Here is a 25,079-nt window from a genome sequence, read left to right on the forward strand (position 1 = left end):
ATTGACAAGATATTGTAGACACCATTTGTGAGCTAAGAGACGATCTAGAGCTAACGTGTAATCATCGATACAATAATTACCGGACTCGCGATGTATACGCAACGTCATTCGGAGCCTAGGTAGGCTCGATCGCTGACAAAAATAAACCGAGGAACGGGAAGATCTATCTTCCCTTCTTGTTCCGTTGCGGTGAGCATGCACGACGATAACGGCGTGACGATAACGTTATCGCGAGAACGCGCAACGTATTGCGGTACCATATTTAAAAGATCGCGCGAATGAAAACAATACGAAGTAGCGATATACACACACGCATTTACAAGGCGTCGTCTAGAGACAATTTAAACGAAAAAAACGTGCACGTTCCTCAGGAGCGTGCGCCCGAATGGGGCGCTGGCGCCCTTTTGTAGCTGTTAAGATGACGAACCCCCATAATAGTTGTATCCCCCCCCGTAAACGAACGGGGACTTGATTTAAATAAGGAAACGAACAAACAAAAAAAGATATAGAAAAGATACCAAGCACCTTTGTTTGGGCACGACGCTGTTCGGACACTTGTTTACTCTTCATTGTTTTGAAGATTTTCTGAGCGAATTGCTGCTGTTGCGGGTCAACGAGCGCTTCTCCGTCGGTCCTGTCCCCCCCCCTCCATTTGTTCACCGTTTTCTAGACGGAGAACAGAGAAAACGGATGAAATTTACATTAGAGAGTATAACACAGAGAGTTTAAGCCGACATGTTAATTAATAAAGTGAAATAAATTATATAGTGACGTAGGACACCAGAGTGGACACGTGAGTTTTCTGTCATGGTTAGTCGCGGTAGACCGTAAGCACGGGATCGTCACTGCCAACGCATCGAATTACGGAAATTCGTTTTTAACACACTCACAGACACACACACAGGGACCGTGTTTTACGGAGACTTTGAACCGAGGAGAGAATTTTCTCCACACTTCTCATGCGCAGAGTTGGGCAGAATATTATTGGAATAATTCATAATTAAAAGCAGCAATATTTAAGATCATCGTCCTGACTTTCAAACAGTTAATCAAATTAAATAATCGTCTGCCGAGTGTCTACTCGTTCAGAAACATATATTATTGTACCATAAAAATTGGAACTTCCACATTTAATCAATTTAAATGACTAAATACGCTTTTTTATCTTTTATTCGTTATTCGAAACTCTTTGTCCAGATGATGAATTTGCCCATCTCTGCTCGCGCGCGACAGATCCCAAAATTGAACCCCCGTTCCGCAACCGTTGCCATTTTTTGAATTTTCACAGCTTCTACTTCCATTAACGAGAAAGGTACACAATGTCTTAAATAATTGCGTGTACTTTTAGTGGGGGGGAGGGGATCGAGCAACGGAACGGGTGTGAAAATTTTTCTGCGCACAGAGACGATCTAATCGTCGACGATCCATGAAATTCAATTTACCATTTTGCTCTCACTACAGTTCAAACTGCGAGCCAGCACTTTTGTCGGCACCGCACGTATTGCTGGAACATTCTTCTTCTTTTTTTTTACAAAAAACTTCTACGCCTGTAATTTTGTAACACGAAAGGCCGTCGAACCGGGCGTTCGTTCGATAAGCGATACCGGAAGCTTTCGCCGCGCTGAACTTTCTGAACAATTTATCGAATCATTCGCATCATTGATTTCCATTTAGCTTGTATACCGTGTTCAAAAATATTTGTTTTGTCTTTTTCTGTTCTGTTTGTTTTAGAGGAATTAGCGTAGAGAAAAACGTTTCGTGGTCGCTTCGTGAAAGATTCTTCGATCATTGTAGGCGTACCATACGTTTGTTGTCGATGGAAAACGGGGATTAATGTTGTACCACGTAAGTGATCGCGAGACGTCGAGTGTCGCAGGCAGGACTGAATTTTGGTCTTCGATGCGCCCTGAAAACAAAACGAAAGGGAGAATAATACAAAGAGGATTTAAACGATCCCCTCTCCCCCCTTCGTAATCTTTAGCGTAAAGACGTAACAGTGTAGAGACGCTATCTTACTACAATAAATTCTGCACATTAGATACATTACGATTTTATCTTCACCAACGGTGAGCCCTTTTCATCTACAGAAAAATTATTGAGGTCAGTTCAAAATAACGGAGAAAGAATTAAAGAGTATGTACTTAAATACTCTTCTACGGATACAACCGAGACATCAGGCTCTGAAAAGTAAAAAAGAAATAACTGAAAATTAAAACACGATGGGAATATTATGTATAAGAGAAAATGGGTCCACGTAAACAAACGAAAGACGGGGTCTGGTGACTCAAAGCGATTCTTTATTAATAATCTGATCTCTTACACTATGTGTGTTCCTGGTAAGCGTCTAAGTGGTTCATCTTAGTTTCACTCTCTCTTTCTCTCACACTCTCTCTCAAACACAACATGGAAAAAAGTGATTGCGCCCGGAGTCGATTTGCGCCGTTTTCGCGACCTATCACGTTTCCTTTCTCCTAGTTCGAACTTTTTCTTTCGATTTTTGTATTTGCTGTTTTTTCCAGGCAATCAACGCTCAAGGGATGAAATTGAAAACACGTCAGGCCGGGAATTAAACGAGCGAAACATAAAAGCCGTTGAGAACGCTGAATCGCGTATGTTACATGTATATGCAGTATTGCGAAAACGGTGCGCCATTATTTATTGCAAGTGTGTGTCGATAGGAAAACCAAGTGTAACGCGGCCGTAAAAGGTCCGTTATCGTGCGTTCTCCTCGATTGTCAGGCTGTGTGTTCTGGATTTTATTTAATCGCACCGGTTCCCGTGATTATCAGTTGATTTCGTCGTTGTCGAACGGTAACAAAGGAGGCGGTTGTTCAATACAGATTGGCCAACATATAATAATGATAATAAAAAGAAGAAAAAAAAAAAGAAAACACGAAAAACATCGTTGAACAAGAAAATTCTACAAAAGTTTTCCGTAATCGAGAAGAAACATTCTTCTCGTTAGTAGAAGCAAAGATGGCGGCTGTTGTCGTGATCGTTCCATTCCTCCTCCGTGATACACACACAGGACTAGATATAATAGACTCCTTTTCTTTCTCTGTTAAATCGATCCCCGAGGAACATTTCATTTTTTGTTTGTTGCACAATCGGGTAAAGCACACCAATGAAAAAATCTCGTTTTTCGTTATCTTTCTGTCATTTGTATCGATCACGATGCGCAACGATAGAATAATACTTTCGACAACTCTCGTCCGGGTTGTCCTTAACGAATTAGAAGATCCTGACACCCTCTTTCATTCTTTATAACCACACGCGCTCTTTCTCTCTCTCTCTCTCTCTCTCTCTGTGTATATATATATATATATATATATATATATATATATATATATATATATATATATATAAATATAAATAAATAAATAACAACTATATTAAACAATACGCTCAGGGGTCCTCTAAAATTACACAAATTTACATGTCTACAGTCTAAAGTCTCTGACCGATAAGTTCGCCTCTCTATACAATACATTCTTATTCAACGCATCCTTTCTTCCACGCGATGAAACATAAACGAAAAAGAAAATAAAAGAAGAAAACGTGTGTGTGCAACGATCGGGATGCGCGGTGTATACTATCGAACGCATTCAACCAGGCAACTTGACGGCGATCGAGTGTGATCGAGGGGACGACGTCCTCTGGCGTTTTCGGACTAATCAGACGAGGTCCTCCCCCCGTCGATCGGTAAAATTCTTACAATTCTTTTCTTTTCATTTCATTTTACGTTTTTTTTCGTTTTACGGTTACACTTTTCGATACAGAATAACTTTGTCGAAGAGAACCCGTCAATGCCAGCTGTCCCGCTTCGTTTCATTTTCTGTACAGGAAAGACGAGTATGGCAGCGACAAGACAGCGAGCACGGAGCAGTTTCTTTTTTCTTTTTTTTCTTCCTTTCCTTTTTACATCGAAAGACACGGTAAAGCCAAAAAATGTCAGTCTTTCGTCGACCAACCGGTGATCAGGAAACGTGCTCTCGAACGGTATCAGCGTGATCCGATTCAAAATACGCTCTTTAATTAGGCACGGTACTTAGAATTTGTTTCGCCCGTCGAACTGTCTTTGTGGTTCGCGTCAGGCACAGTCCTGTCGGTCGCTATCACATTCGTGCTACGTAAAAGCGATACAATTTCTATCGTGTACGGGTGTGCTGTGATTTATGTTTCGTTTTACATTCCCTGTTTTTATCTCTCTAACACGGAGCATGACGACAATGTGTCGTGCCGTTGCGACGCACACACGATGGAGCCAAATCAAATTGGTCGTTCGAGGTCGTTTGGATGTTCTCTTTACGATGCTTCCGTTCTCCGTGAACGTTGTATCTACAGCAGCCGATTGAACCCACTGGAAAGTTACCTCCTTCTCTAAAACACTTGGCTAACTCCATTGATTCCTCGTTCATGATAGAAAATACTAACTAGCAACGGCTACTGGAGAACGTATCTCCAACACACATTTGTCTCTTACTATTGGTTCTACACTTACGGCAGAAATTATTGACTGGCCAAGGTTATTGTAGGGCTATTCCCTCTCCCCTCCCCACTTACTCTTCCAGTCGGTTATAATCATCGTTGATTCTATACATACGGCAAAAATCGTACCCTTTCTCTAAACTCTATACACGTAACAGAAATTAACTGGCCGGCCAAAACCATTATAACCATCCTAATACACGATGTCCTCACCTATGTATCATAGATGCCTCGATAAGCCAATTGATTTGACTCCAACCAACAATTTCCCTGGTACTCGGGATCGATTTCAACACACACACCGACCCGAGTACACCGAGGAAACACTCGCCAAGTATTCCATGGAAACGTCTATCCGTTCACTCGGCGTAATTCGGATTTCAATCGGACAATTTACAAAAACAAAAAAAAAAAAGAAAAAGGAAAGGGACGAATCGAACAAACGGAACTGCACGGTGTCACGGCGACGGAATATTCTGGAAATCCTAGGCACGCGATCTTTCAGCGTTGTTGAGATTTTTCGAATGTTTAGAAGAAAGTTGAAAGGGTAAATAAAAAAAAAAAAGAAAAGAAAAAAAAGCAAAAAAAAGAAGATCGGCCAAGTAAATGGATAATCTAACAGCCGGAAAAACTGATAGCACCGCTCATTTTCCACACGAGTAGCGTTCCAAATGTACTAATTTACGTGTTGTCCGAGGTCACTTTGCAACGTTTCGTCTCTGTCTGGCCTTCCTCGCGAGGACTCCTTGAGCTGTTCTCCTTTTCTGTTTGCTCCACCGTCCTTGTATCTTGTTTATCCTCTGTACAATGCTTGGAATTCCTATCAACTGCCGGGCGAGCATTCGATTTGTCGTTTCCTTTTTGCTTCTTCTTCGATCTGCTTCCACTATCGTCCACAGAAACTGAGGTCTGAGACATTAGTACTTCCTTAACTTTCACAGTCCTCTCACCCTTGTTAATTAGCCTGGAATCGGACGCCGCCCTCTCCACATTTTTGGATCTTTTCGTGTCCAGCGTGCCAGCCTCGTCAGTGACCAAGTCCAAGTTTCGTTTCCGCGACGTACTCTCCGTGGACGATTCGGTTACTTTATCAGTCGCATCCTGGTTCTCCGACTCTGTTTTATCGTTCTCTGTATTGACGTCTAAGTAACACATTTTTGAGGCGTCTGGTGGTTGACTATCGTTGTTGTTGTAACCAGGTGTGTCGTCGTAACACGGTGTTGTACTGGGCGCGTAGACGTTTTCTAACTGATCGTATTGGCAAATGGACTCGTTGCTCTGTTGACTGATCTCTGACATGTTTCCCTGTTTAGTACTGTTTTTCTGGAACAGTTTCTGCTCGTACTCCCTGCGCTCCAGCTCTTCCCTCTTCTCGTTCGCTCGTTCTTGTCGCTTCGATGTAGAAACATCTGCAGTGTCTTGAGACGATCCAGGTTTGGTGTACAGCTGAATTGGCCGCTGAAATCCTTTAGACGGGTGAGGGGGAATAGAGAGTACCTCGCATTTGGAAAAACCGACCTCGGGGGATAGTAGGTATTGTGTGAAGTTGTGAGGTCGAAACTCGATACTCTGATAATTTTTGTATATCCGTTCCTGCAACACGAGCATGAATTAATACCTCTGAAGGATTAAGTAATGTGTGGCGTAGCGATATTTTAGAGATTTTACTCACTGTGAGATTCTTCTTCCTAGTATAACTGCTCCAACCTTGAGGCTCTAAGACCAGGACCCCACCTGGACGCAATTGAGCATACATTCGTTTGAAGGCTTGCTTGAGACTCGCATCTCCGAAGTTCAAGTGTATCCACTTAGTGATGGACAAGCAGAGGATAGTATCGAACTGTGGTTGTTCTGTAGACAAAAGAGCATCATCTTCTAGCACATAGTTACCCTAAAAGAAAAAGTGTTTAGATTTGTCACGTTTTATACGCTTAACGTATTCAATAAAATTGCCAATTTGATCAAATACCTGCACGAAAGTAACATTATAAGGGAAACCTTTGTGACTCTTGTGCTTTGTGAAACCTGGAATATCAACTGGTCCATAATTGATCGGCATAGACATTGGGAAGAAGTTTACATCGTGGTGATCACTGTCTTCGTTACCAGCAGGAGACTGTACACAATTGACATAGTGTTTGATATTTTTTCGAGCAATATTGATGAGTGTTCGATCAATGTCTATACCAGATACACTGTGAGCAGAGAAATCTCTTGCAACGGACAGAGTAATGTGGCCAACATTGCAACCGATGTCGAGAACGTCTTTCCCAATGAATAATTCTTTGCGTTGAGCAAATACGGTCAGTCTCGTGTCCACATCATGGTGAGAATTTCGATAACCGTAGTACCTATTGTAGTTGCCGTACTGATAACGTGCATCTTTCTCTCTGAAATTTGGCATTGTCTGCTTCTTTTTCTTATCCTGACTCGGCCGATGTTGCGGTCTAGGCTTCCATGCTCCAGGTTGAGGAATAACAGGGCTAACAATTTTGTCTTTCACATCAACTTTCCGTAAGCGTTTATCCTTTGGTTCTTCCAAACCTTTCAGACGCAATTTGTTTTTGTCTTTCTGTGGGCTTTCTGGTTTGGATTCCTTAGGCTGATGAGGTGGTGGAGAGCTTAATGGTACATGCTGTTGTTCTGTCTCCACATTCTCTGATGCAGTCTGTTCCATAGGTTCTGTAACTTCAGTTGTATCACAATCTTTATTTTTTGTTTCAGGTAGATCGCATGTATCATCCTTCCCAGAACCTGAAGATGTACGTTTTTTCTTTCTGTTTCTGCGTTTTGAACCTTTTTTCGTTGGAGAGATTAGCTGTTTCTCATATTCATCATTGTCATTGCAATTGCTCAGATTCAGAGGATCACAGATATTAGGAGGTATAATCACTTCGATAACCTCTTTTTTATGTCTGGGTGTGGGAAGGGGACTGGACTTAGGTGTAACAGCGTTCATAGCTCTATTTATTTCCTCATCTTGCATGCTATTTAAGTTCAATGGATCGCATATGTTGCCACCAAGCAAAAACTTTGTCGGGGGTATAATGGCACCCTCCTTCTTTCTACGTTTGTATGGAGGAAAGAATTTACCATTGCCAGTAAAACTTTGCAGACGCTTTCGACCAAACTTGAAATGGCGATTGTCTTCATGCTTGTGTTTCTTATGAGAAGAACTAAAGGTCTTCCTCGATTTTTCACTTTCTTTCTTGTTAATGTGACCCCCCACTTTGGTGGGGCGATCAACTTGTGCAGATGACATTTTGTGGAATCTGAGGAAGAAAGAAAGTACATCAGAAATGTAATTTTCCACCACACAAAAAATTCGTTATGCACAACAATAACGTGACAACTTCAAAAAAACGGGCATAAATAATCTGGTAAATAATCATAAATATTACAAAATGCTTGAATTATACGTACCGTACAACGCATATATACATTCTAAACGACAAGTAAATAATTAAAGAAAACGTTAACTTAAAAACAATATAGGAAACAGTTTTGTATAGGAAAAGACATTATTGTTCACTATTAAGTCGATTCATTTTACCGTATACAGAGGTCGAGATTACATTGTCGCGTAATAAAATATGGACAGACTCTCGCGATTGAGCTCATAATTTTAAACACAACAATTTTTCATTAGTATACCAATCGTTTATCCCGCGGGATCTTTACGATCACTAACGCTCGGCGTTCTACGTAAATTTATCGTTCCCGCGATCGCGCATGCGCAGAAAATAGTTTATACGTTCTGTAAACGGATGGTCGCCAATGCCCCAAGCTTTTCATCAGTATTTCTTCCCAAAACTGCCAGGCTAGGTGATCACACTTACCCTTAATCGTTTCGCGAACAGCTTCAGTCTCTCCTCGACGTACTTTTTGCTCGCATTAAGCACAAAAATATGAATTAGTAACGAGATACACGGCGCAGCCAGCTCACAACGGTCGTTGTGCGCCCATCAACGATGGCGAATAGCTGCTTCGCTTGCTTCGCTCAAACTCCATTTTCTATGTGGCCACCCGAGGGAGCCGAACGTCACTTCGGCAATTTTCGGCCGCAAAACAGAGTTTGATCGGGTCATGGCAATTTTCCGAGTGCTGTGCTAACACAAAATCATCGAAAAATTGTAAAAATCATCGTAATAGAATTGTTCAAAGTCTTGAGACCGTGATATAGAGAATTATAAAGTTTTTCAATTGAACAGTCATCAAGATGTATACAGAGTGTTAATGTGATTGGTACACCTTATGTTTCTCGTAAGCAATTCTAAATTCTAGTCGAAAGTTTTAAAATATCGTTTAGAATGCCTTGATGCGTTTATTATATGATCGTTTTGTGTCTTAAATATAATCATGTTACATCGTTTCTAAAAATAAATATTTAAGTACATTTTCTCGTGCAGTTCGTATGTTAATAGAAATGATGTGAGAAATTATTTTTAGTTAGCGACCACATTTATTAAAAGACCCATGGTAAAATTTTATTTACGGTTATTATTTTTACTTCAAACGTTATAATGACTTTATTGTAATTATTATCCTTAAATGTGTATAAACAAGATCGATTATTTATAACATACAGTTTATGAATTCGCAACGGTTTCAATCATTACGTTTTTGAATTATAGATAACGAATCAGATTGAAACCGCGCGCAATGTAATTTCGACCGACCAACGACAGCATTGGCGGCAATTACAACGTTTTTAAAAAGCGATGGTAACCGTTAGATTGAATTTCGTATTATGTACGAAGTGATAATTTCACTGCGTGTGAATAAATTAATAATGTTCAGTATTCGTGTAAATAACGGAATTTCTTTGTGACTTTTTAAATTAACACAGTTTATACGTTTATCATTTGTTATGAGATCCAAATTTTCATTGGTCCCTGTTGCTTTGCAACAGACGCCATGCGCGAAGGTGTGAAGACCCCGTTACAAACGCGGCGGGTTTCTTGTCAACTCGTATATAATTTTATTCTGCGCGCGGTTGTGATTTTTTTTTCGTCACAAAATTACGTTATTCTAGCTCTGATAAAGTCTCCGTTGCATCTTTTTTTCTGCAGTGTTAACTTCTTATCGTACTAGAAGAATTATCGTTATCCTTCAACATTTTTTCATAAACATTAAACCAAATTTTAACTTTGACAAATTCAATACGGAAATAATATGCAGAATAAAAAGTTCCTGTTCGAACGACCGGATTCGTATCGACAAACGCCTACGATGTTGTTTAAAAAATCGGAATTCGGCCAAGTTGATGTTTCCAACATATCGATGAATTTGTTGCCTCAGGTATTTTATGGAGTAAAAGAATTTTGACACTTTATGTAATTTTATATTAATTTATTTATACACTGAAAAGTGCTCATTTATTCATTCATTTCAGTTTAATTTGTTCCATAAACGTCAGTTCGACGAAAGCACAACTGACTCGTCGTTTTTCACAACGCCACCGATGGAAAAAAAATCCGTCGTAACGCCGAAAGCGCCAATAAAAAACAAAAAACAGACCAAGAGGGTGGACCTTAAACCAAAGAAGTTGCAATACACGGATGAAGACCAGGACAGCGGCATACACATTGTATCCGATCACTCGAGCGACACGTTATTTCGTAAAAGATACACACTTAGGTGTAACAGATTCGATTCCACACAGAAAGAGATTCCGAGATTACGCACAAAGTTAGACAAAATTAAAGTACAATCGAATGATAAAGAGAACGATAAAACCGTCATAGGAAGTAGATGTGAAAACCTACCAAACACTAGAAATAATGTATCACAAGTATCATCTGTAGGTAGGTGCACAAAGAATGACAAAAAATGCACACACATGTCGAAAAATACACACACCAATGTCACAGACAAATTGACCCATTTTCGTCTATAACAGTGTATGGTTAGCTGTTAATTTAATTATAGAAATATGTTACCCTTAAGGAAAAGATTGTAATAAGATTGTATGGTATAATACTATGGTCTAAACAGATAGATTTGTAACAAGTAAAATTTGAACATACTTAGGATATGTTAAATGTTTCACTGTAGCTTTAGTATGTAACAAAAATGGAATTTTCTTTGTTCTTTAGTATTTGATCCAAATACTGAGGTAATATCTCAATGCAACAGTAATCTTGATTGGAAACAAACACTGCATTGGCTACAGAGTAGAAGAGATGTTGGTCTTTGGATTGAGTGCTGTAGACGTACATGCAAGAAACTTAGATATGTTCAAGACGTTCATGATCCAACAGAAGTACCAAAAATATGGTACTGCGAGATGAATTCTGGTCTGCAGACATTTTTATAAACTTCTTCCAATTCTGTTTATATATGTTTTCTTAATAGTTTAATATTAGTACGTGATTTCACAGATAAGTCAATAGCATCTTGCAATATACCAGAACAACCTAGAACACCAGTCATTGATGCTGATTTGATTGAAAATTCGTACAATGCCGGTAGTATTGTATGGGCTCATGTACAGGGTTTTCCATGGTGGCCTGGAATAGTTAATGATTGCCCTGAAACATTCAGATACTATGAACTACCTAAAAGATCTCACAGGCCCGTAAGTTAAACCTCTTTTCTGACACATTTTTTTTGTGAACACAACAATGAAAATAGTAACTTTACATACAATTTTTAGGTGAGGTACTATGTCACATTTTTTTCTGATGATAAACTGGAATCTGCATGGTTACACAAACGATATATTAAACCATTTGCACAGATAAAATACAGCACACTTATTCAGAAGGTATTTAATTGTTAGTATTAGTGTATACACCATAAATAAGATTAATTCTTATTGCAGACAAAATTTGATGGGACTGAGTATAAAAGCTTACTGGATAAAGCATACGAATTGGCTTTAAGTGCCCTACCATTATCGATCTTAGAAAGACTACAAAAATTTAGTTACGTAGCATTGTATAAAAAATTGATTGATGTTAACAACATAAACGAATCAGTTAACATCGACGAAATAGCAATGGATACGAATTCGGACGACGAAATACCTCCCTCAAACCCCACAAAAGATTCTCTTACATTAAAAGAGTATTATTTGACAGTATTGCGTAAAAGATAAGATACTCGAGTACTTCTGTAAATTAACTGTTCAAGCAATTTATGATTTTCTAAATAGAATACCTTGACCTATGTAAGTGCAAATACTCGGCTGCCACAAATATGTACAGCGGAAGAAGACATTTTACGCTTCTTGTTTACCATCAGAATCTACTTTACCAAAAACGATAGGTAGAGTATCGATTATTTACGATCATTTACCGATTGAGTAGTGTATATATTTCATTTAGTTTCACAGTCTTTCCACATGGTGGCAGCACTAACATAATAACCGAATTACTAATTCTTCATAAATATTAAATAAGTGATATCAGTAAAAATATTGAAAAGACACTTCAGACATTTTTATTACAATTATACTCAAGCTTAAAAAAAAATACTTACATTTCTTTAGACTTTAGCTCATTCATTTATATCCATAACGAACTTCGTTAGCATTATATTTTTTATACCACCGACAAGGTACAGGAGTCCTATACCTCGTCGGTGATAATACATACATACTCGCATGCAATCCGATGCAATAGTTCTATCTAAAAAACAAAATGATAAGCAGAACATAAACTACGTTCGTTTTTTTACCGTAACAATATCATATATCCTGTACAACTTTTTCTAATGCCCTAGTACCTCTCGCCTATCTTAAGTAGCAAGGTTATCGATACGGCTTGGTTAGGTCAAACGATAAGAGTCAGGGGAGACGGTAGGTCGTTTTACAGGACAGTAAATCAAACGTATACATAGTTATTAGGTTTCTTTGTCCCCTGTCCTCCTTACATATTTCGATTTATTCCTGAACATTGTCGTTTTATTATTATTTTTTTTATGTAACAAATTTGTGTGGTTGTACTTCAATCTGTTAATTAAGACCACCTGTCAGTGCCGGTTATCGTAGTATCCCGTGCGAAAATAATCGCGACAGACTTCCCGCGGATCATCGTCGAGCAGCTGTGCATCGTAATTAAAATCGGACTGTTCGAATGGACCCCAGCAATACTGGTTAGCAACCGGCTAATATTCATGTTGACCGTTCGATCGTTTTCCAAGCGGAAATCGAGCGCACATAAATGCTTGTAAATCGACATGTTAATGCAGCGCAAAGTTCGGCGAGGTCCTTCGGGTCAGTTTGACGTCAACGGATGCAGAGACCCTCGATGTGGTGAATTGCGACAATATTTGCGTGTTTCAAGCATGCTAGTGATACATACATTCGCTGCTAATATATCAAGTTGGAACTACAGTCCTTGTTTGCCTCTGTATCTTCATAGAAACGAATTCACACAAATTGGAAGAAACCTTATAAGCCTATCCTAGGTTATGTGGGACGGTAAAAGAATATTTTATTTTTACATTCTTACAGTTATTTTCATTTCTATCTTATATTTTCAAGAATGAATGACACCGTTATTTAAAAACTTTGGTAGGTACATTTAAACGAATCCAAATGATCTGTCATATTTTTCGATGACCCATGGTCCACTCTGATCCTTTGCAGTTAACACTCCGCCCTGGCTGGCTCTAGAAAGAAAGAAAAAAGGAAAACGATAACCTCAGATACCCAAGCGGGCACATACGTGCCCGTTATCGTCCTCGTAATAGTCGGACGATCGTGTTGCTAACTGAGTACTCGGGTTATCTGTTCTGTTTGTCCTTCTTACAATTCTGTTACGTTTCCTCGCGTTTTTCCAGGCGTGTTTCATCACTGGGTACGATCATTAATTCACGACTATAATCGTCGACGATTACTGGTCGTTATAGTTTTCCTATTTTTTTTACTGATTAGGTAAACAGAATAACCTCCTATGATTAGCACGTGGATTCATAACAATAATTAGGTTATTGTCATCGCCATATCAGGTGGTAAAATAACATTTTATTTAGTATAGTTGCCTACTGGTGATTTATATCTATATAAACCGTGAATAATGTTGGACTCACAAAATGTCTATAAATGTCGCTCATTATTTTTGAAACATTGCCTAAAAATTCCTTAGATATATGTATTCCTTGTTTTACAGTTTTACCGGTCACTGAATCACTCGGTGTTTCAAGCAGTTGTCTGGATATCGTAATTATTCCCTACAAGTAACCAATCACAAGGTACAGAAACTATTTCGATGGATCTCTACAGCGGCGTGTAACCGTCGAAACAGGGGTTCGTATATGTATATATTTTTAATACGCCCTACGTAGCTGTGCCATTGCCGCGAGAAATAACTTGGGAAACGTTGAACTCGCCACGTGGTAATTCTATTTCTTTAGCGCCTTAATTGTGCCCTGGAGGCGATGTCGTGGAAAATCCGCTTTAAATAGCATAGTTCAAAATTCATATTTTCAAAGTCTCGGTATAGCTTATTTAATCACGAACCAGTACATATCAGATTCTGCTATGGAGGTTCAATCGTTATAACAATTAACTTCATTTATCCTTTTCTATTCGATTTGTGTTATTAACTCGACATTAATGTGCGCGATGTGCACGTATCATACATTACAGGATAGTTCAAAGGTGAGGAAATTTATAGGTTATGTCGAGGTATAAACGAGTCGTAATATGTGCACCAATTTGTGACATCAACCAATTGTCAACAACGAAAAGAAGGGTAATTTAAAATTTGTGGATTTCATATAGTATTATCGTTGTGGAATACTAACTTGTGGAAAAGTTATCCCCGATGTTTCGTCAGCTTTGCAGCCAGCTTCGTCGGGGCTCAGTCGGAGTGACACGCTAATGGTTTGAATAAAAAGAAAGAAAAGTGATTTAATGGTGACAATTGTATTAATTTTTTCGCAGTGTATTCCCGAAAGATTAAGCCGGAAGCGTGGTATTACATACATACATGTAGTTCAGAGGCAAAGGAACACATAGGCCACACCTAGGTAGAGACGAAGTAGCGTAATACATGCAACACACCGGGCGGAAAGGTCGAGTCGGGATATAATTCTCTATCCCCCGTCCTTTCTTTTTTGCCATCGACCCAATACACGCCGCTCCCATGTTTGTCAACGACATACGCCCCCATTGTTATATGGTTCCTATATCCTAGGCCCTGCCACGAAACGATCAAACGGTAAATGGGTCCGTGTTCGGCTTTTCAGCCCGCGAGGGGGTTCAAAGATACAGCCAGCATGCCTTTACGACCAATAAATGTCTCTTTTACGAGCCGGTCCCGCATCCAGACACGGGTAATATTCGTATATACATATTATATACACGCCGAGGAAACGCGCATTTCAATGGCCCTGGTATACGCTCATTAACGGTAATTAAAATGGCCCTCCGTTACGATGTTGTGGAACGGAAATTGATTTAAAACTGCCCATGGACGGACAAATCGGATTGTATACGTGTGCGCAAAATGTTGCCACCGTTGTCCGTTCGACAGGAATGGCATTTTGTCCGGTGAAAATTGATGGTCCTCCCCGAGCGGTATATTTTCATGTGTCCCCCGTGTTCGGGTACATTTTTACATTTTTATCGAAGCGTATTAATAATTGATACCATGCCTAAGGTCATCTCTCTAAAGACACGCATCGAAACTGTGCATACGATTTTTCGTGAAATATCAACTGTAGTACCGACACCTTAAAAATCACGTGTGATTTTAGTGACCTCTGCGTTATGAGAACGGTGAATCTACGTTATGAAAACGTAGTAAGTGAAACTAAAATGCTAATGGGGTGTCTAGCGCCCCAGAAAAGTGGTATGTACCGCAAAAATACATTGAGTGACACAGGTTTACTCCTATAACCTGATCGGTGCTGCGACGGGAGAACATTTCACTTCTGGTCGACGTGTACACCAATCCAACCGGGACCAAGGAGGATCGTCGTGGTCGATCCGACGCGCATCATGAGGATGCAGCGGAGTACAGTTCGGTTGGCTCGTTTTCAACGAACAAAACGAAAAGATCGCGTGAGCAAAGAAAAAACACGAAGGAAAAAGAAATTGGCCGTCAGGGCCAGTGACACGGGCCCGCGATCGGCATATTTCCTTGACCCACGTCATCGTTGGAACAGCCTGCTCCCCCCTGTCACTCTGCGGTGGTGGTAGGGCGAGAATTTGCGGAGTGTATTAGTAGGCCATGACGAAAATACCGGGCGGTCCGGGTAGTAATAGCGAGCATCTAGACGGCATTGACCGCGCCCGAATCCGTGCAGGTCGTTCCCCGTTCTACTACGTTTCTCGTGGTGGTCGTTAAAGTCGCATTTAGAGGGACCTCACCGGGACGCATTTCAGAGACACATTTAGGAACACGACGATGCGGTGCAACGGGACGCTTGGCTTACATTCTTTCGCATACCGAGGACTAAAAGCCAGAGGCGGGAATATATTTTATTCCCCTGGCGATGCGCGTCTTCGTTAGACCCTTGATTTTACGAAAAACGTCTGGATTAGATAATTTTCCAACATGGCTGCCCACCTCCCTCTCGACACACGTTTACACATTTTAAGTGAATTAAAAAAATCAACCGAGGATGTAGGATGTGGATAGTCGCGATAGGAAGAGACAGTACATGAATTCGGAAACTCGTGTGTATGTAGAGAAAGTAAATGCCCTGGCCCATACGCGACTCGTCTCTCGTCGAGCGTGATGGTTTTACGAGCACGAAGACGAAACGGGATGATGATGCAATTATAAACGTATCCGTCCAGTTTCGGTTGATCGCCGAGGATTAATCTCCACGACTTTATTTATCGATAAAGGCGACGGCCTCTTTCGCAACCGGGGTGGTTGGGGGTGGGAGGGGAGGGCTAGTTTCCAGACTTGATAAAATTTTTTGAATTTGGGACAGACCGAGAAAACACAGGGTCGCCGGGGTCGTTCCACGCACGATAAGATACCGTACACGACATGGAAATATAAGTGCACTTGGGTTACGTAAAACCGATACAGAGGACGGTGGAACAGAGCGAGATTTCGTACGACGATGTAAATCATCGTCTTGGTAGCCGAGAGCGTTTCGTTGAAAACGCGTGTATCGAACGAGCAATCGGGACAGATAAAGATTCCTGGTGTCGTAATCCACACGTTCCCCTGTGATACTGTTGATAATTCATCGACCATTTTGTCCCCGCGATTGTACCTCTACTCAAGTTTTTTTTTTCGCTCACTTTTGTCTCTCTCTTTTTTTCTGTTTTTTTTGTTTTCTGATCATTTTATTTAGAATACCAAATATAACGGGGTTCACGAGGTAAAAAGATAAATGCCAAAAGGCAGCGTGCAAACGAGGCGTTATCAACGTTGCGCGCGCCTTGAACTCGGTGACGAAGCGTTCTGTCGCACCACGTCGTAAAGTACACCGATATACACCGTGCATATTTGCAACTGTTACGCGTCGCCTTCGAACCGGTAGCAAGAAACACGAATACCCCCGGCTTAAGGATTTATAATGCCCCTCGACCGGGCATGGAATGTGTTATCGAGAACCGAAGAAAATTGTCCCCCGGGAACAACAAATATTAAGCGTCGTTTATCGGAACTCAAGAGAGTCCAAGGTAAACAATTTCGGGTATCGTCGCGCAAACCACAGATAGGGAGAGCTTGAAAACAAACGCATACATTAACGTTAACGGAACAATGTTTCCGAAATCATGCTTGAACACCGATACTTGTTCCGAATTAAGTTTTTTTTCGTATTTCGATAAAACCGATCCGTGACTTGCAAATCGTATATGGAAGTTCAAATGTGGCTGGAGCAGCACTCGACCTTGTCACGTTCCGGACTAACTGGTAGATTTCTTCGTTATGCTTCTTTTAATCTATAATTCTCAGGGTCTGTTCTGAGAAGTCCGAACTTCTTCCGAATATTATGTAAAAGATACACAAAAAAAACCCCATAATCCTTTTAGTACCTTAGAGCTAATATATCGACTTTGCGGGTTTTCCAAAAAATACTTTGCGTAGTACTACATACATTTCACAATAAAATAAAAAGAAAAAAGTGAAAGTATCTTCAACTTTAAGAGAAATACTATTAATTTTAACAGACACCTCAAAAATCGCGAATCTTTTTCAAGATATTTTTGGACGGTACACCCGGAAAACTTACATGGTACTATAAGGGTTAATTAACAAAAGACGTGAGTGGCGATGCGCTCGCGCAGTCATTGTCCGTGCCCTCTCTCACCACCTGCGTCATTCACGGGGTGCGTTCGGCCGCATCCCCGCTCCTGGCCTAAACCCTCAGCCCCCCACCACCGCCATCCCGTTGTCCGTCGCTCGGTGGAACGAACGAACGAACGAACGCACTCTCACGCACGCCTGTGTGTTTTACCCCCACCATCGGGGTCCGACGCGCGGTGGTAACGCGCACCCGTGACTGGCGGAGTTCTCGCCAGCCAGCCTCCACACAGTTCAGTCCGCGTCGTTCGTTCCACCAGTTTGGACGGTCTGCCTGTGTCCGAGAGAGAGTAGTTTCGAGTTCGGCTCCGTTTGGAGCACACACAAACGGACGCGACGACGACCGTTCTTCTACACGTCTCTGGTTCCGTTCGTCGGATCGCCGCTCCGATATCTCGTGCTCGACAAATTTTCTATCGTAATCCTACCGTCGTCCAAGAGACTTTATAAAACATCGGGAGAAACCGTAAGCACGATGGTGAGAAGCCGACCCCGGGGTTTCATCCAATTCGTACATATACACGCGCACACGATACAGGAAGGAAGTCTAGCCTGGTTCCCCTCCTGCCCCTTTCATCCCACTCCTCTCGGTTTTCCTTCGTTTTTTTTTAACTCTCTCTCCTCCACCTTCCGCCCGCCTCCTGGCCCCACCTCACGCTCGTTCCACGATCGTGTGCCACGCTTCCGGCTGACAGTGCGGTTTTCGGGGGCCTGCGCGACATCGAAAGGCGGTTATACCCTTCCTTCACACTCCTGTGGCGATTCTCAGTGATGTATCTGGCGAATCCTCCCTGGTTTTACTCCGTCTCCTTCCTTTTCGAGCGCGTTCCCGGGGCCCAGAAGGCGGCGCCCGAGTCATCGTGCACTTTGCTCGAGAGTGTGCGTCACGTCTCTCCTCGTATCTGGAGTGGTGCACCGGTTCTCTTCCTCGCCGCCCTCTTCGTTGCCTCCTTGCCAGGGGTAGAGGGGGGGAGAGAGAATCGATCGATCGGGGGCCCACAGGACTTGCTCTCGCGGATCCGCGGCGCTGTCGAATCGGACGCTGCTCTGGGATCATCATCTCTAACCCTGTAAGTGGAATTATTTTCAACTTCATTTTTTCCCCGTAGATATTGGTCGCGACGATCTTTGAGATCGACGAAACCGGTGTACTCTCGTCGATTTATCGATAAATCGAGTCGTACACGAAGTAATTGCACGGATTATGTAATCCCGCGTAATTTGAACACGGGTGCCACGTGTGTCTTATATCGTTAGAAACTTTATGTTTTATTTCTTCTTTATGTTCTACCCTCGTATAGTTTTACGTTGTCGTGATTCACCCGTTAAGATCGTAGGGATCGACACGATAAGGTGACTCGTTATATTGTAGACAGACGTTTCGGCGAATTTCGCAAAAAGCAATTCCGGTCTGCCGCCCGGCTACTCCGATTCCGCGCGCACGAGGAACGCTGGAAACGGGTAGGCGGGTGTCGTTGGACACGCCCATTGGTCGAGCTCGTCATCGTCGTCGTCGTCGTCCGTGCGTTCCACGATGCCTAATTAAATTAAAAGCTTTGCAATGGTTTTTTTGTCTAAGGTCTCGGTTGCGGGCCATATTTGGCTGCCTAACAAAATAAACGTCTCTCCATCCGCGGATTCTCGTTCCGATATTTTTGCCCTGCAGTTTCCCTCTTTTTCTCGCAATTGTTCGAGGATGATCTTCGGTGCGGCTATTATTAGAATCGTTGAGGGGAAGGGGAAACACCATCGGGAGGACAACGGTTGCGAATTAATTATATCTGTGTGTTGTTAATAGTTGGTGAATCATTAATCAATGTTCCGAATTTTTGAGAATTCGAACGAATGGATAATTTATTAAACGGATTTACTCTAGTTTCTTTCACGTCTTCTTATAACACGTGTCGTTGAGGCATCCTAAAGCGATCGATCGGGACCGTTCAATTTTGTAATTTGTCTTTTTTTTTTTACTATTATAAATCTTGTCGAAGTACGATTTAATTATTCGAAAATACGCGACGTGGGAATCGGGCGCGCGCTCATCGCACACAACCGTCCCGTCGAATGGAGCGGACGTTCGACACCAGAGTGCGTTGCGTCTTGTATAGCAACGCGTATAATATGCAACGGTGCATGCGAATAGTCTGGCGCCAGCAGGTGCAGTTAAATATAGCTTATGCAATGGGTATCCTTTCGTTCTTTCTCTCTTTTTTCCAACCCTCCCCCCTTTACCCACTTCGTCTTGCGACTCGTTGTTCTTCCTCTCAAAACGTCGCATAAACAAATACAACCGAAGAAAAATAGGGGGGAGGACAGTTTTCATTGCGAAAGAATTCGACGACGACGTTTCGAGACTGTTTGTCACATCCACGAGCAAATGCAGAGACTCCCGCGTGCGCAGCAAATTAATGGCACAGGCATCTTGTTTACACCCGTCTTTGCGAGAAGATACCGTGTTCCGCGTTTCATAATAAGACGACACGCCACTTTGTTTTTCTGTTTCCGCGGGAGGGAAATCGTGTATCGAAGGTTGTCGAGAGAAATAAGAGAATCCAATGGTCACACGCGATTACGTCCCCATTCTCAACAGATCCCTAGCAGAGGTTCATTTTTTTTTCGCAAAATTCTTCCCACCATCCTCGTGTGTGTCCAGCTTAGTCACGATTCGACTAAACTTCAGTAACGATTCTAAAATTGGAAACGACACTCTTAAATACAGTATAATCGTTCTTTCAATTTGTGGAATTTGCCCTACAAATTACAATGGTTAATTGATTTATCTTTATTAAAACCATCAATAGGTCACCAATGATTTATAGAATGGGGAATTCACATTATCGTCAGTAAGAATGAAATTTTACGGTGACCCTTGAAATTGTTCCCGTTGTATCGTGGAATTTCGTGTGTGTGCGTGCGTGTAGTACATATCGAGAATTTCTTCGTCGCGGCGCTTCTTGTCTGACCGCCTGGATACATAACGAACACACATATATGGGAGGATGTTTCTCTGTTCCCCCGAGAACGAGACCGGAGATGTCGGCCATGTTTTAAAAAAAAAAGCAGATTAATGTTCATTATGGATATTAGCCTTCGGCCATTTGCATAAAGGCGGAGACGTTGATACAACTGGTCGTGCGATAACGAGCGACGGATGGCACGACCGTGGTTGCGAGAGAACCTTTCTTTTTATCTTTCTCCTTTTTCTCTCTCTCCCGCATCTTCCCCTTTTCTATTCGCTCGAACAACCGACAAGGAAGACGAATCGTCACGATTTCTTTTCTCGTGCTTCTCGGTTTCAAGGACTCGGTTATTGCTTCTTCTGAATTTGGCATAACAAGAAGGGGCCATCCAGTTCAACGGTAACACTGTTACGTTTGATTTTAATGATCGGCCATATTTTCGGCGCTACCAGCGTTTTTTTCCGGATGGAAAATGCTCCATCTGGCTTTTATTCGGAAAGGTTTTTTTTTTTTCTTTCTTTTCGGCCACCGTAGTCCCGACACCGTTAATCGCGCTTCGAAACAGTCTAGCGTCGTCGGCTTCTCGTCGTGTCTGGTTGGTTGACGGAGAGAGGGGGTAGGTAAGGGGGACTGTGGAGGGGTCGGGAGGGGGGCGATATCTCGGAGAGAAAAAAATTCCTACTTAAGTTGCAAGCGGTGAAGCCGTTTCATAAAACCGGTTACCAGATACACGGAAATGTAAATTTACCGGAGAGGCTCCGAATACTACGAAAAAAAGACTTTGTGTCTGCGTTGAAATGCAGCCCTTGCGCTCGCGCAACACTTAGCTGCGAAAATAACGCTGCATGTCTTTGTCCTTGACGGACGAGTGAAGAAGTATTTATTTTCTTTTCTATTAAGGTTTTCCATGAAAACGGGATTGACAATTATAATTAGATTCAACAATTCGATCAGGATAAAGTGTTTAACCTTTTGGCCAACGGAGTGTGTGGGGGGAGGGTGGGCTCTGTGCGTGGACCCATTGTAAACTGTTAGCATGAACGAATGGACCTAGACCTAGGCACCGTTAGTAAGTAAGGAAAATTCGCCATAAGGCTGTCTCGTCGCGATACTGTGTGACCTTGCGGCGGACACTCAGTTTGCCCGGTAAAATCAAATTTCACGAACGAGGCACCGAAAGCATGTGGAAAGTAGTGGGAAGGGGGAGTACCGTGTGCACAGACACTTGACCTCGACTGCCCGACGGACCTCCGTGACGACACCTGCATGTAAATGCGCGTATTATTCGGTCGTTTTAGTATTTAGGAGCATCTGCGAGTTGTCGCGGGAGTGAAAGATGACGGAAGACGAAAAAACGGATGCGTGCGCATTGGCGTAGGCCACTTGTAAGGACGGGCCCTATTCACCAGCAGGTTGGAAAGTACCAATACGTTCCCACTTGCTTATCGTTTTGGTGTCCTATGGTCACGTGGCGCCTAGTATGTGCTTTGTTTAAACATTACAAAATTACTAGAAGACTTTATATCGTTAGTTTCTAATTTCTAAAATATCAATTGTCGAATTCATCAAGGGTTAAAATTCGAAAAGTCAAGGAAAATCCGACTATAGAGAAAAAAAATGATAAAAATAAATAAAACGTGTTTTACCATGAAAAAGTACGTGCGACGCCCATGCGTGCGGCAAGAGGGTGGAGTGAGAGAAAGAGAGGTAAGAGGTAGACGAGGCACAGCGAGAGATGCCTTAGGATGGAGTCTCCCTGACGGCGTTTATTTATTGCCAGTATTAATACCGAGCCCCGCAGAGTCGGTCGGTGATTACATAAAACTTGCTTTGCCCCTCCTACCATCGGGGGCAACCCCCTCGTCTCCACCCTGCTCTCATCTTTTATCCGTATCCATGCTATCTGCCGTAGTAATGGGGCCTGGCAAACGAATCTATTCGTGAAAGAAAAAGAAACTAGGAACTCGTTCGACGGTATATATCCTCTCAAACCGTTTCCACGCGGAGCAAAAGACGCGCGCGGCTATAATCGCATAGTTTAAATTTTATGATCGACGCCCTCTACGTGGCGCTGTTGACCCGGCGGAAAGCGTAATTAGGATAGGGGGGGCTTACACGGTATGAGTTAATCGCAGGCAGTTAGAGAAGTATTGCAGCTCTTTGCATTCGATACCATCCTTCTCTCTAGCCGCCCTGCTTGTTCTCCAACCTCTTCCATTCTCGAACGGATCGTAATTAATTACTAGTTCAAATACCAAAGCGAGAACGATTCCTCCGACTCCGGCGGTTCGTTAACGAGTCCGTTAAATCGCCCTCGAGGCAAACGACTCTCTGGGACAGCAATTTGCTCGATCGCACGTTGAACATGTTGTGTCGCATAAACCGTCACAAAACTTACCACCGTATTTCTGTATATCGCCCTCGCTGTCCTCTGTGTCTGCTCTTTGTCTGCATCCACTGCGAAACGTTCACTCTCCACCCAAACAGAGAGACCGATTCCAAGTGACTAATCGTGTTCCCATACAAAGATACATACGTGCACGTGCTTCTTTACGCTTTCTCTCCTTTTCTATTCCTTTGCGTTCACCTGCATGTAACCTATTTACGTTTAATCCCCATTTGGAATGCCGTGGGTCGCCGATGGCCCAACCATAGGCCTACAGAGAAAGGTTAAACTCGAGACGCACTGCATGAATACATACCACATACACAAGCTGTATACTCTATCGAACTTGGTCGTGTCGATTATACAGTGCATACCGGGATTTCTGTTCCTCTGCGGGTTACGTGCCCTTTTTTATCAACTGACCACCGACCGTTAGCTATGTATTTCGAAAGCGGTACGCCGCGCTCGGTAACGGGAAACGGAATTCGTCGGTTCTACGAGCCACGTTTCGGAGAACGACGAGCAGAGATCGTGTGAGTGTGCGAAGGAGAGGGAGAGTGAAGCCTTAAAAAGAACGAATAAGCAGCGCGACCGAAACGAGTGGACACGGAAAAGATAAGGCAAAGGAACGAAGCCAGGCCTGGTGTGGATTAATGCAAGCGCTCTCATCGGACGGAGTATCTGTTCACATCTTACCGGGCAGCATTAGATTGAAGTTGAACCTTCTAATACTGTCAGGTAAAGATGTCGTCAGGATTCCGAAATCAACGACCTTTACCTGGGCTGGGAAACATATGGTCCTCGCTTGCATCGGAAAAGCGAGCCGTGGATAGGAACCGTGGATATACGAGGATTTAGTCGCTCCGCGATCATAACCTCAACGAAAGACGTGTTCCTTCGTAAAATTGTATTGTTACGTGTGTGGAAGAGTGAGACAAAGAAATAGGAGAATCGTTCAGATTTGATGATACACACCACCGATAATAGAGGAGACATACATAGTTTCGATAAATTTATAATAGTGGTTTTCATCTCTTCTTCGAGAAAAGAACAATTCACAAACGGCACAAGTCGAAATTCATTACTTACTTCGCCTGTTGGGGCTATATTAGAACAAATTTGAACCATTCTCAGATTTCGTAGAACGTGAAACAGGTCAGAAATTGTAATTCAACATATTGCGATTGACGCGCAGACTACACGTTCAGACCAGGAGAACTTTCTTGCGGATTGGAATATTTTAATGGATTCGGCATTCGGTTTCTCTGAATATTATTTCCGTGCTTTCTACAGTCTGTCCAGTCGCGCTGGAATTTCGAGATCCGGCTAGTCGACGAGTATTTTCGTGGTCGCGCGGTTTGGTGACGCATGTGCTGCTGTGTATGTGTGTGGGGGGGGCAGGCGGGGGCAAAGGGTGTCCACTTGCGACAGTAACGATAGTTACTGTACGAAATAAAACAGACGCGTTTTTGTAGTGCCTCGAGAACGAAACAAGTGGAGAGAATATTCAAAAATACGTGCTGGACAGTAGTGTAACATGAAATTCTTTCCTAGGAGTACTCAGTTTTACGAGATACGATGAATTTCAAAACTGATGTAGTACACTGTACTTCCGCGACGCGGCGCTCCATCTGCATCTCCAATTTCCCTCCAAAACGAAGTCTCCTACGAAACAACTTCATGGTGTACATTTCCGGTTTCGTTTTTTCCCCCGAGAAAAGCTTCTACGAGAACTTCATCGTCTTTTCGATAAACGCGTGGTCGGATATACGCTTTACCCGAGGGGGAAATAACTCCTTACCGAGTATAAATATCGACTCGTAAGTCGCGTGAGACGTCTGGCGGCTGGTTAATAAGTTCCCATTGGCGAAATTATGCGGTGCGTGCGGTGTACGCATAAATCGAGGGAGTGCGCGTGTGTGTTTGCGCGCGTAAAGATGCACATGTAGAAACTACGAAGCTGCTATTGTGTGGTGTGCATACGTCGTGTTTTGGCCGTGTGTGTGTGTATGCAACGAT

At 42.4% G+C, this 25,079-nt stretch overlaps 2 protein-coding genes across 2 annotated transcripts; one reads left to right on the forward strand and one right to left on the reverse strand.

Moving 5' to 3' along the window:
- Positions 1-5,081: 5,081 nt before the first annotated feature.
- On the reverse strand, positions 5,082-8,447 carry LOC107192332 (7SK snRNA methylphosphate capping enzyme-like). The gene is made up of 4 exons (XM_015581551.1): positions 8,328-8,447; positions 6,458-7,760; positions 6,161-6,379; positions 5,082-6,081 (listed from the first exon to the last, which is right to left on the reverse strand). Exons 2-4 carry the CDS (start codon positions 7,748-7,750, stop codon positions 5,170-5,172), a joined length of 2,424 nt encoding a protein of 807 aa, XP_015437037.1. The 5' UTR covers positions 7,751-7,760; positions 8,328-8,447; the 3' UTR covers positions 5,082-5,169.
- A 1,198-nt stretch (positions 8,448-9,645) lies between these two features.
- Positions 9,646-11,590, forward strand: LOC107192317 (zinc finger CW-type PWWP domain protein 1-like; the record flags this gene model as incomplete). The annotated part of the gene is made up of 6 exons (XM_015581532.1): positions 9,646-9,789; positions 9,884-10,295; positions 10,587-10,787; positions 10,872-11,068; positions 11,147-11,257; positions 11,315-11,590. Coding segments are annotated over 6 exons (1,341 nt in total), but the record flags the coding sequence as incomplete, so codon positions are not given.
- Positions 11,591-25,079: the final 13,489 nt, after the last annotated feature.

Source organism: Dufourea novaeangliae, unplaced genomic scaffold, assembly GCF_001272555.1.
Source record: "Dufourea novaeangliae isolate 0120121106 unplaced genomic scaffold, ASM127255v1 scaffold335, whole genome shotgun sequence".
NCBI classification, from domain to species: domain Eukaryota; kingdom Metazoa; phylum Arthropoda; class Insecta; order Hymenoptera; family Halictidae; genus Dufourea; species Dufourea novaeangliae.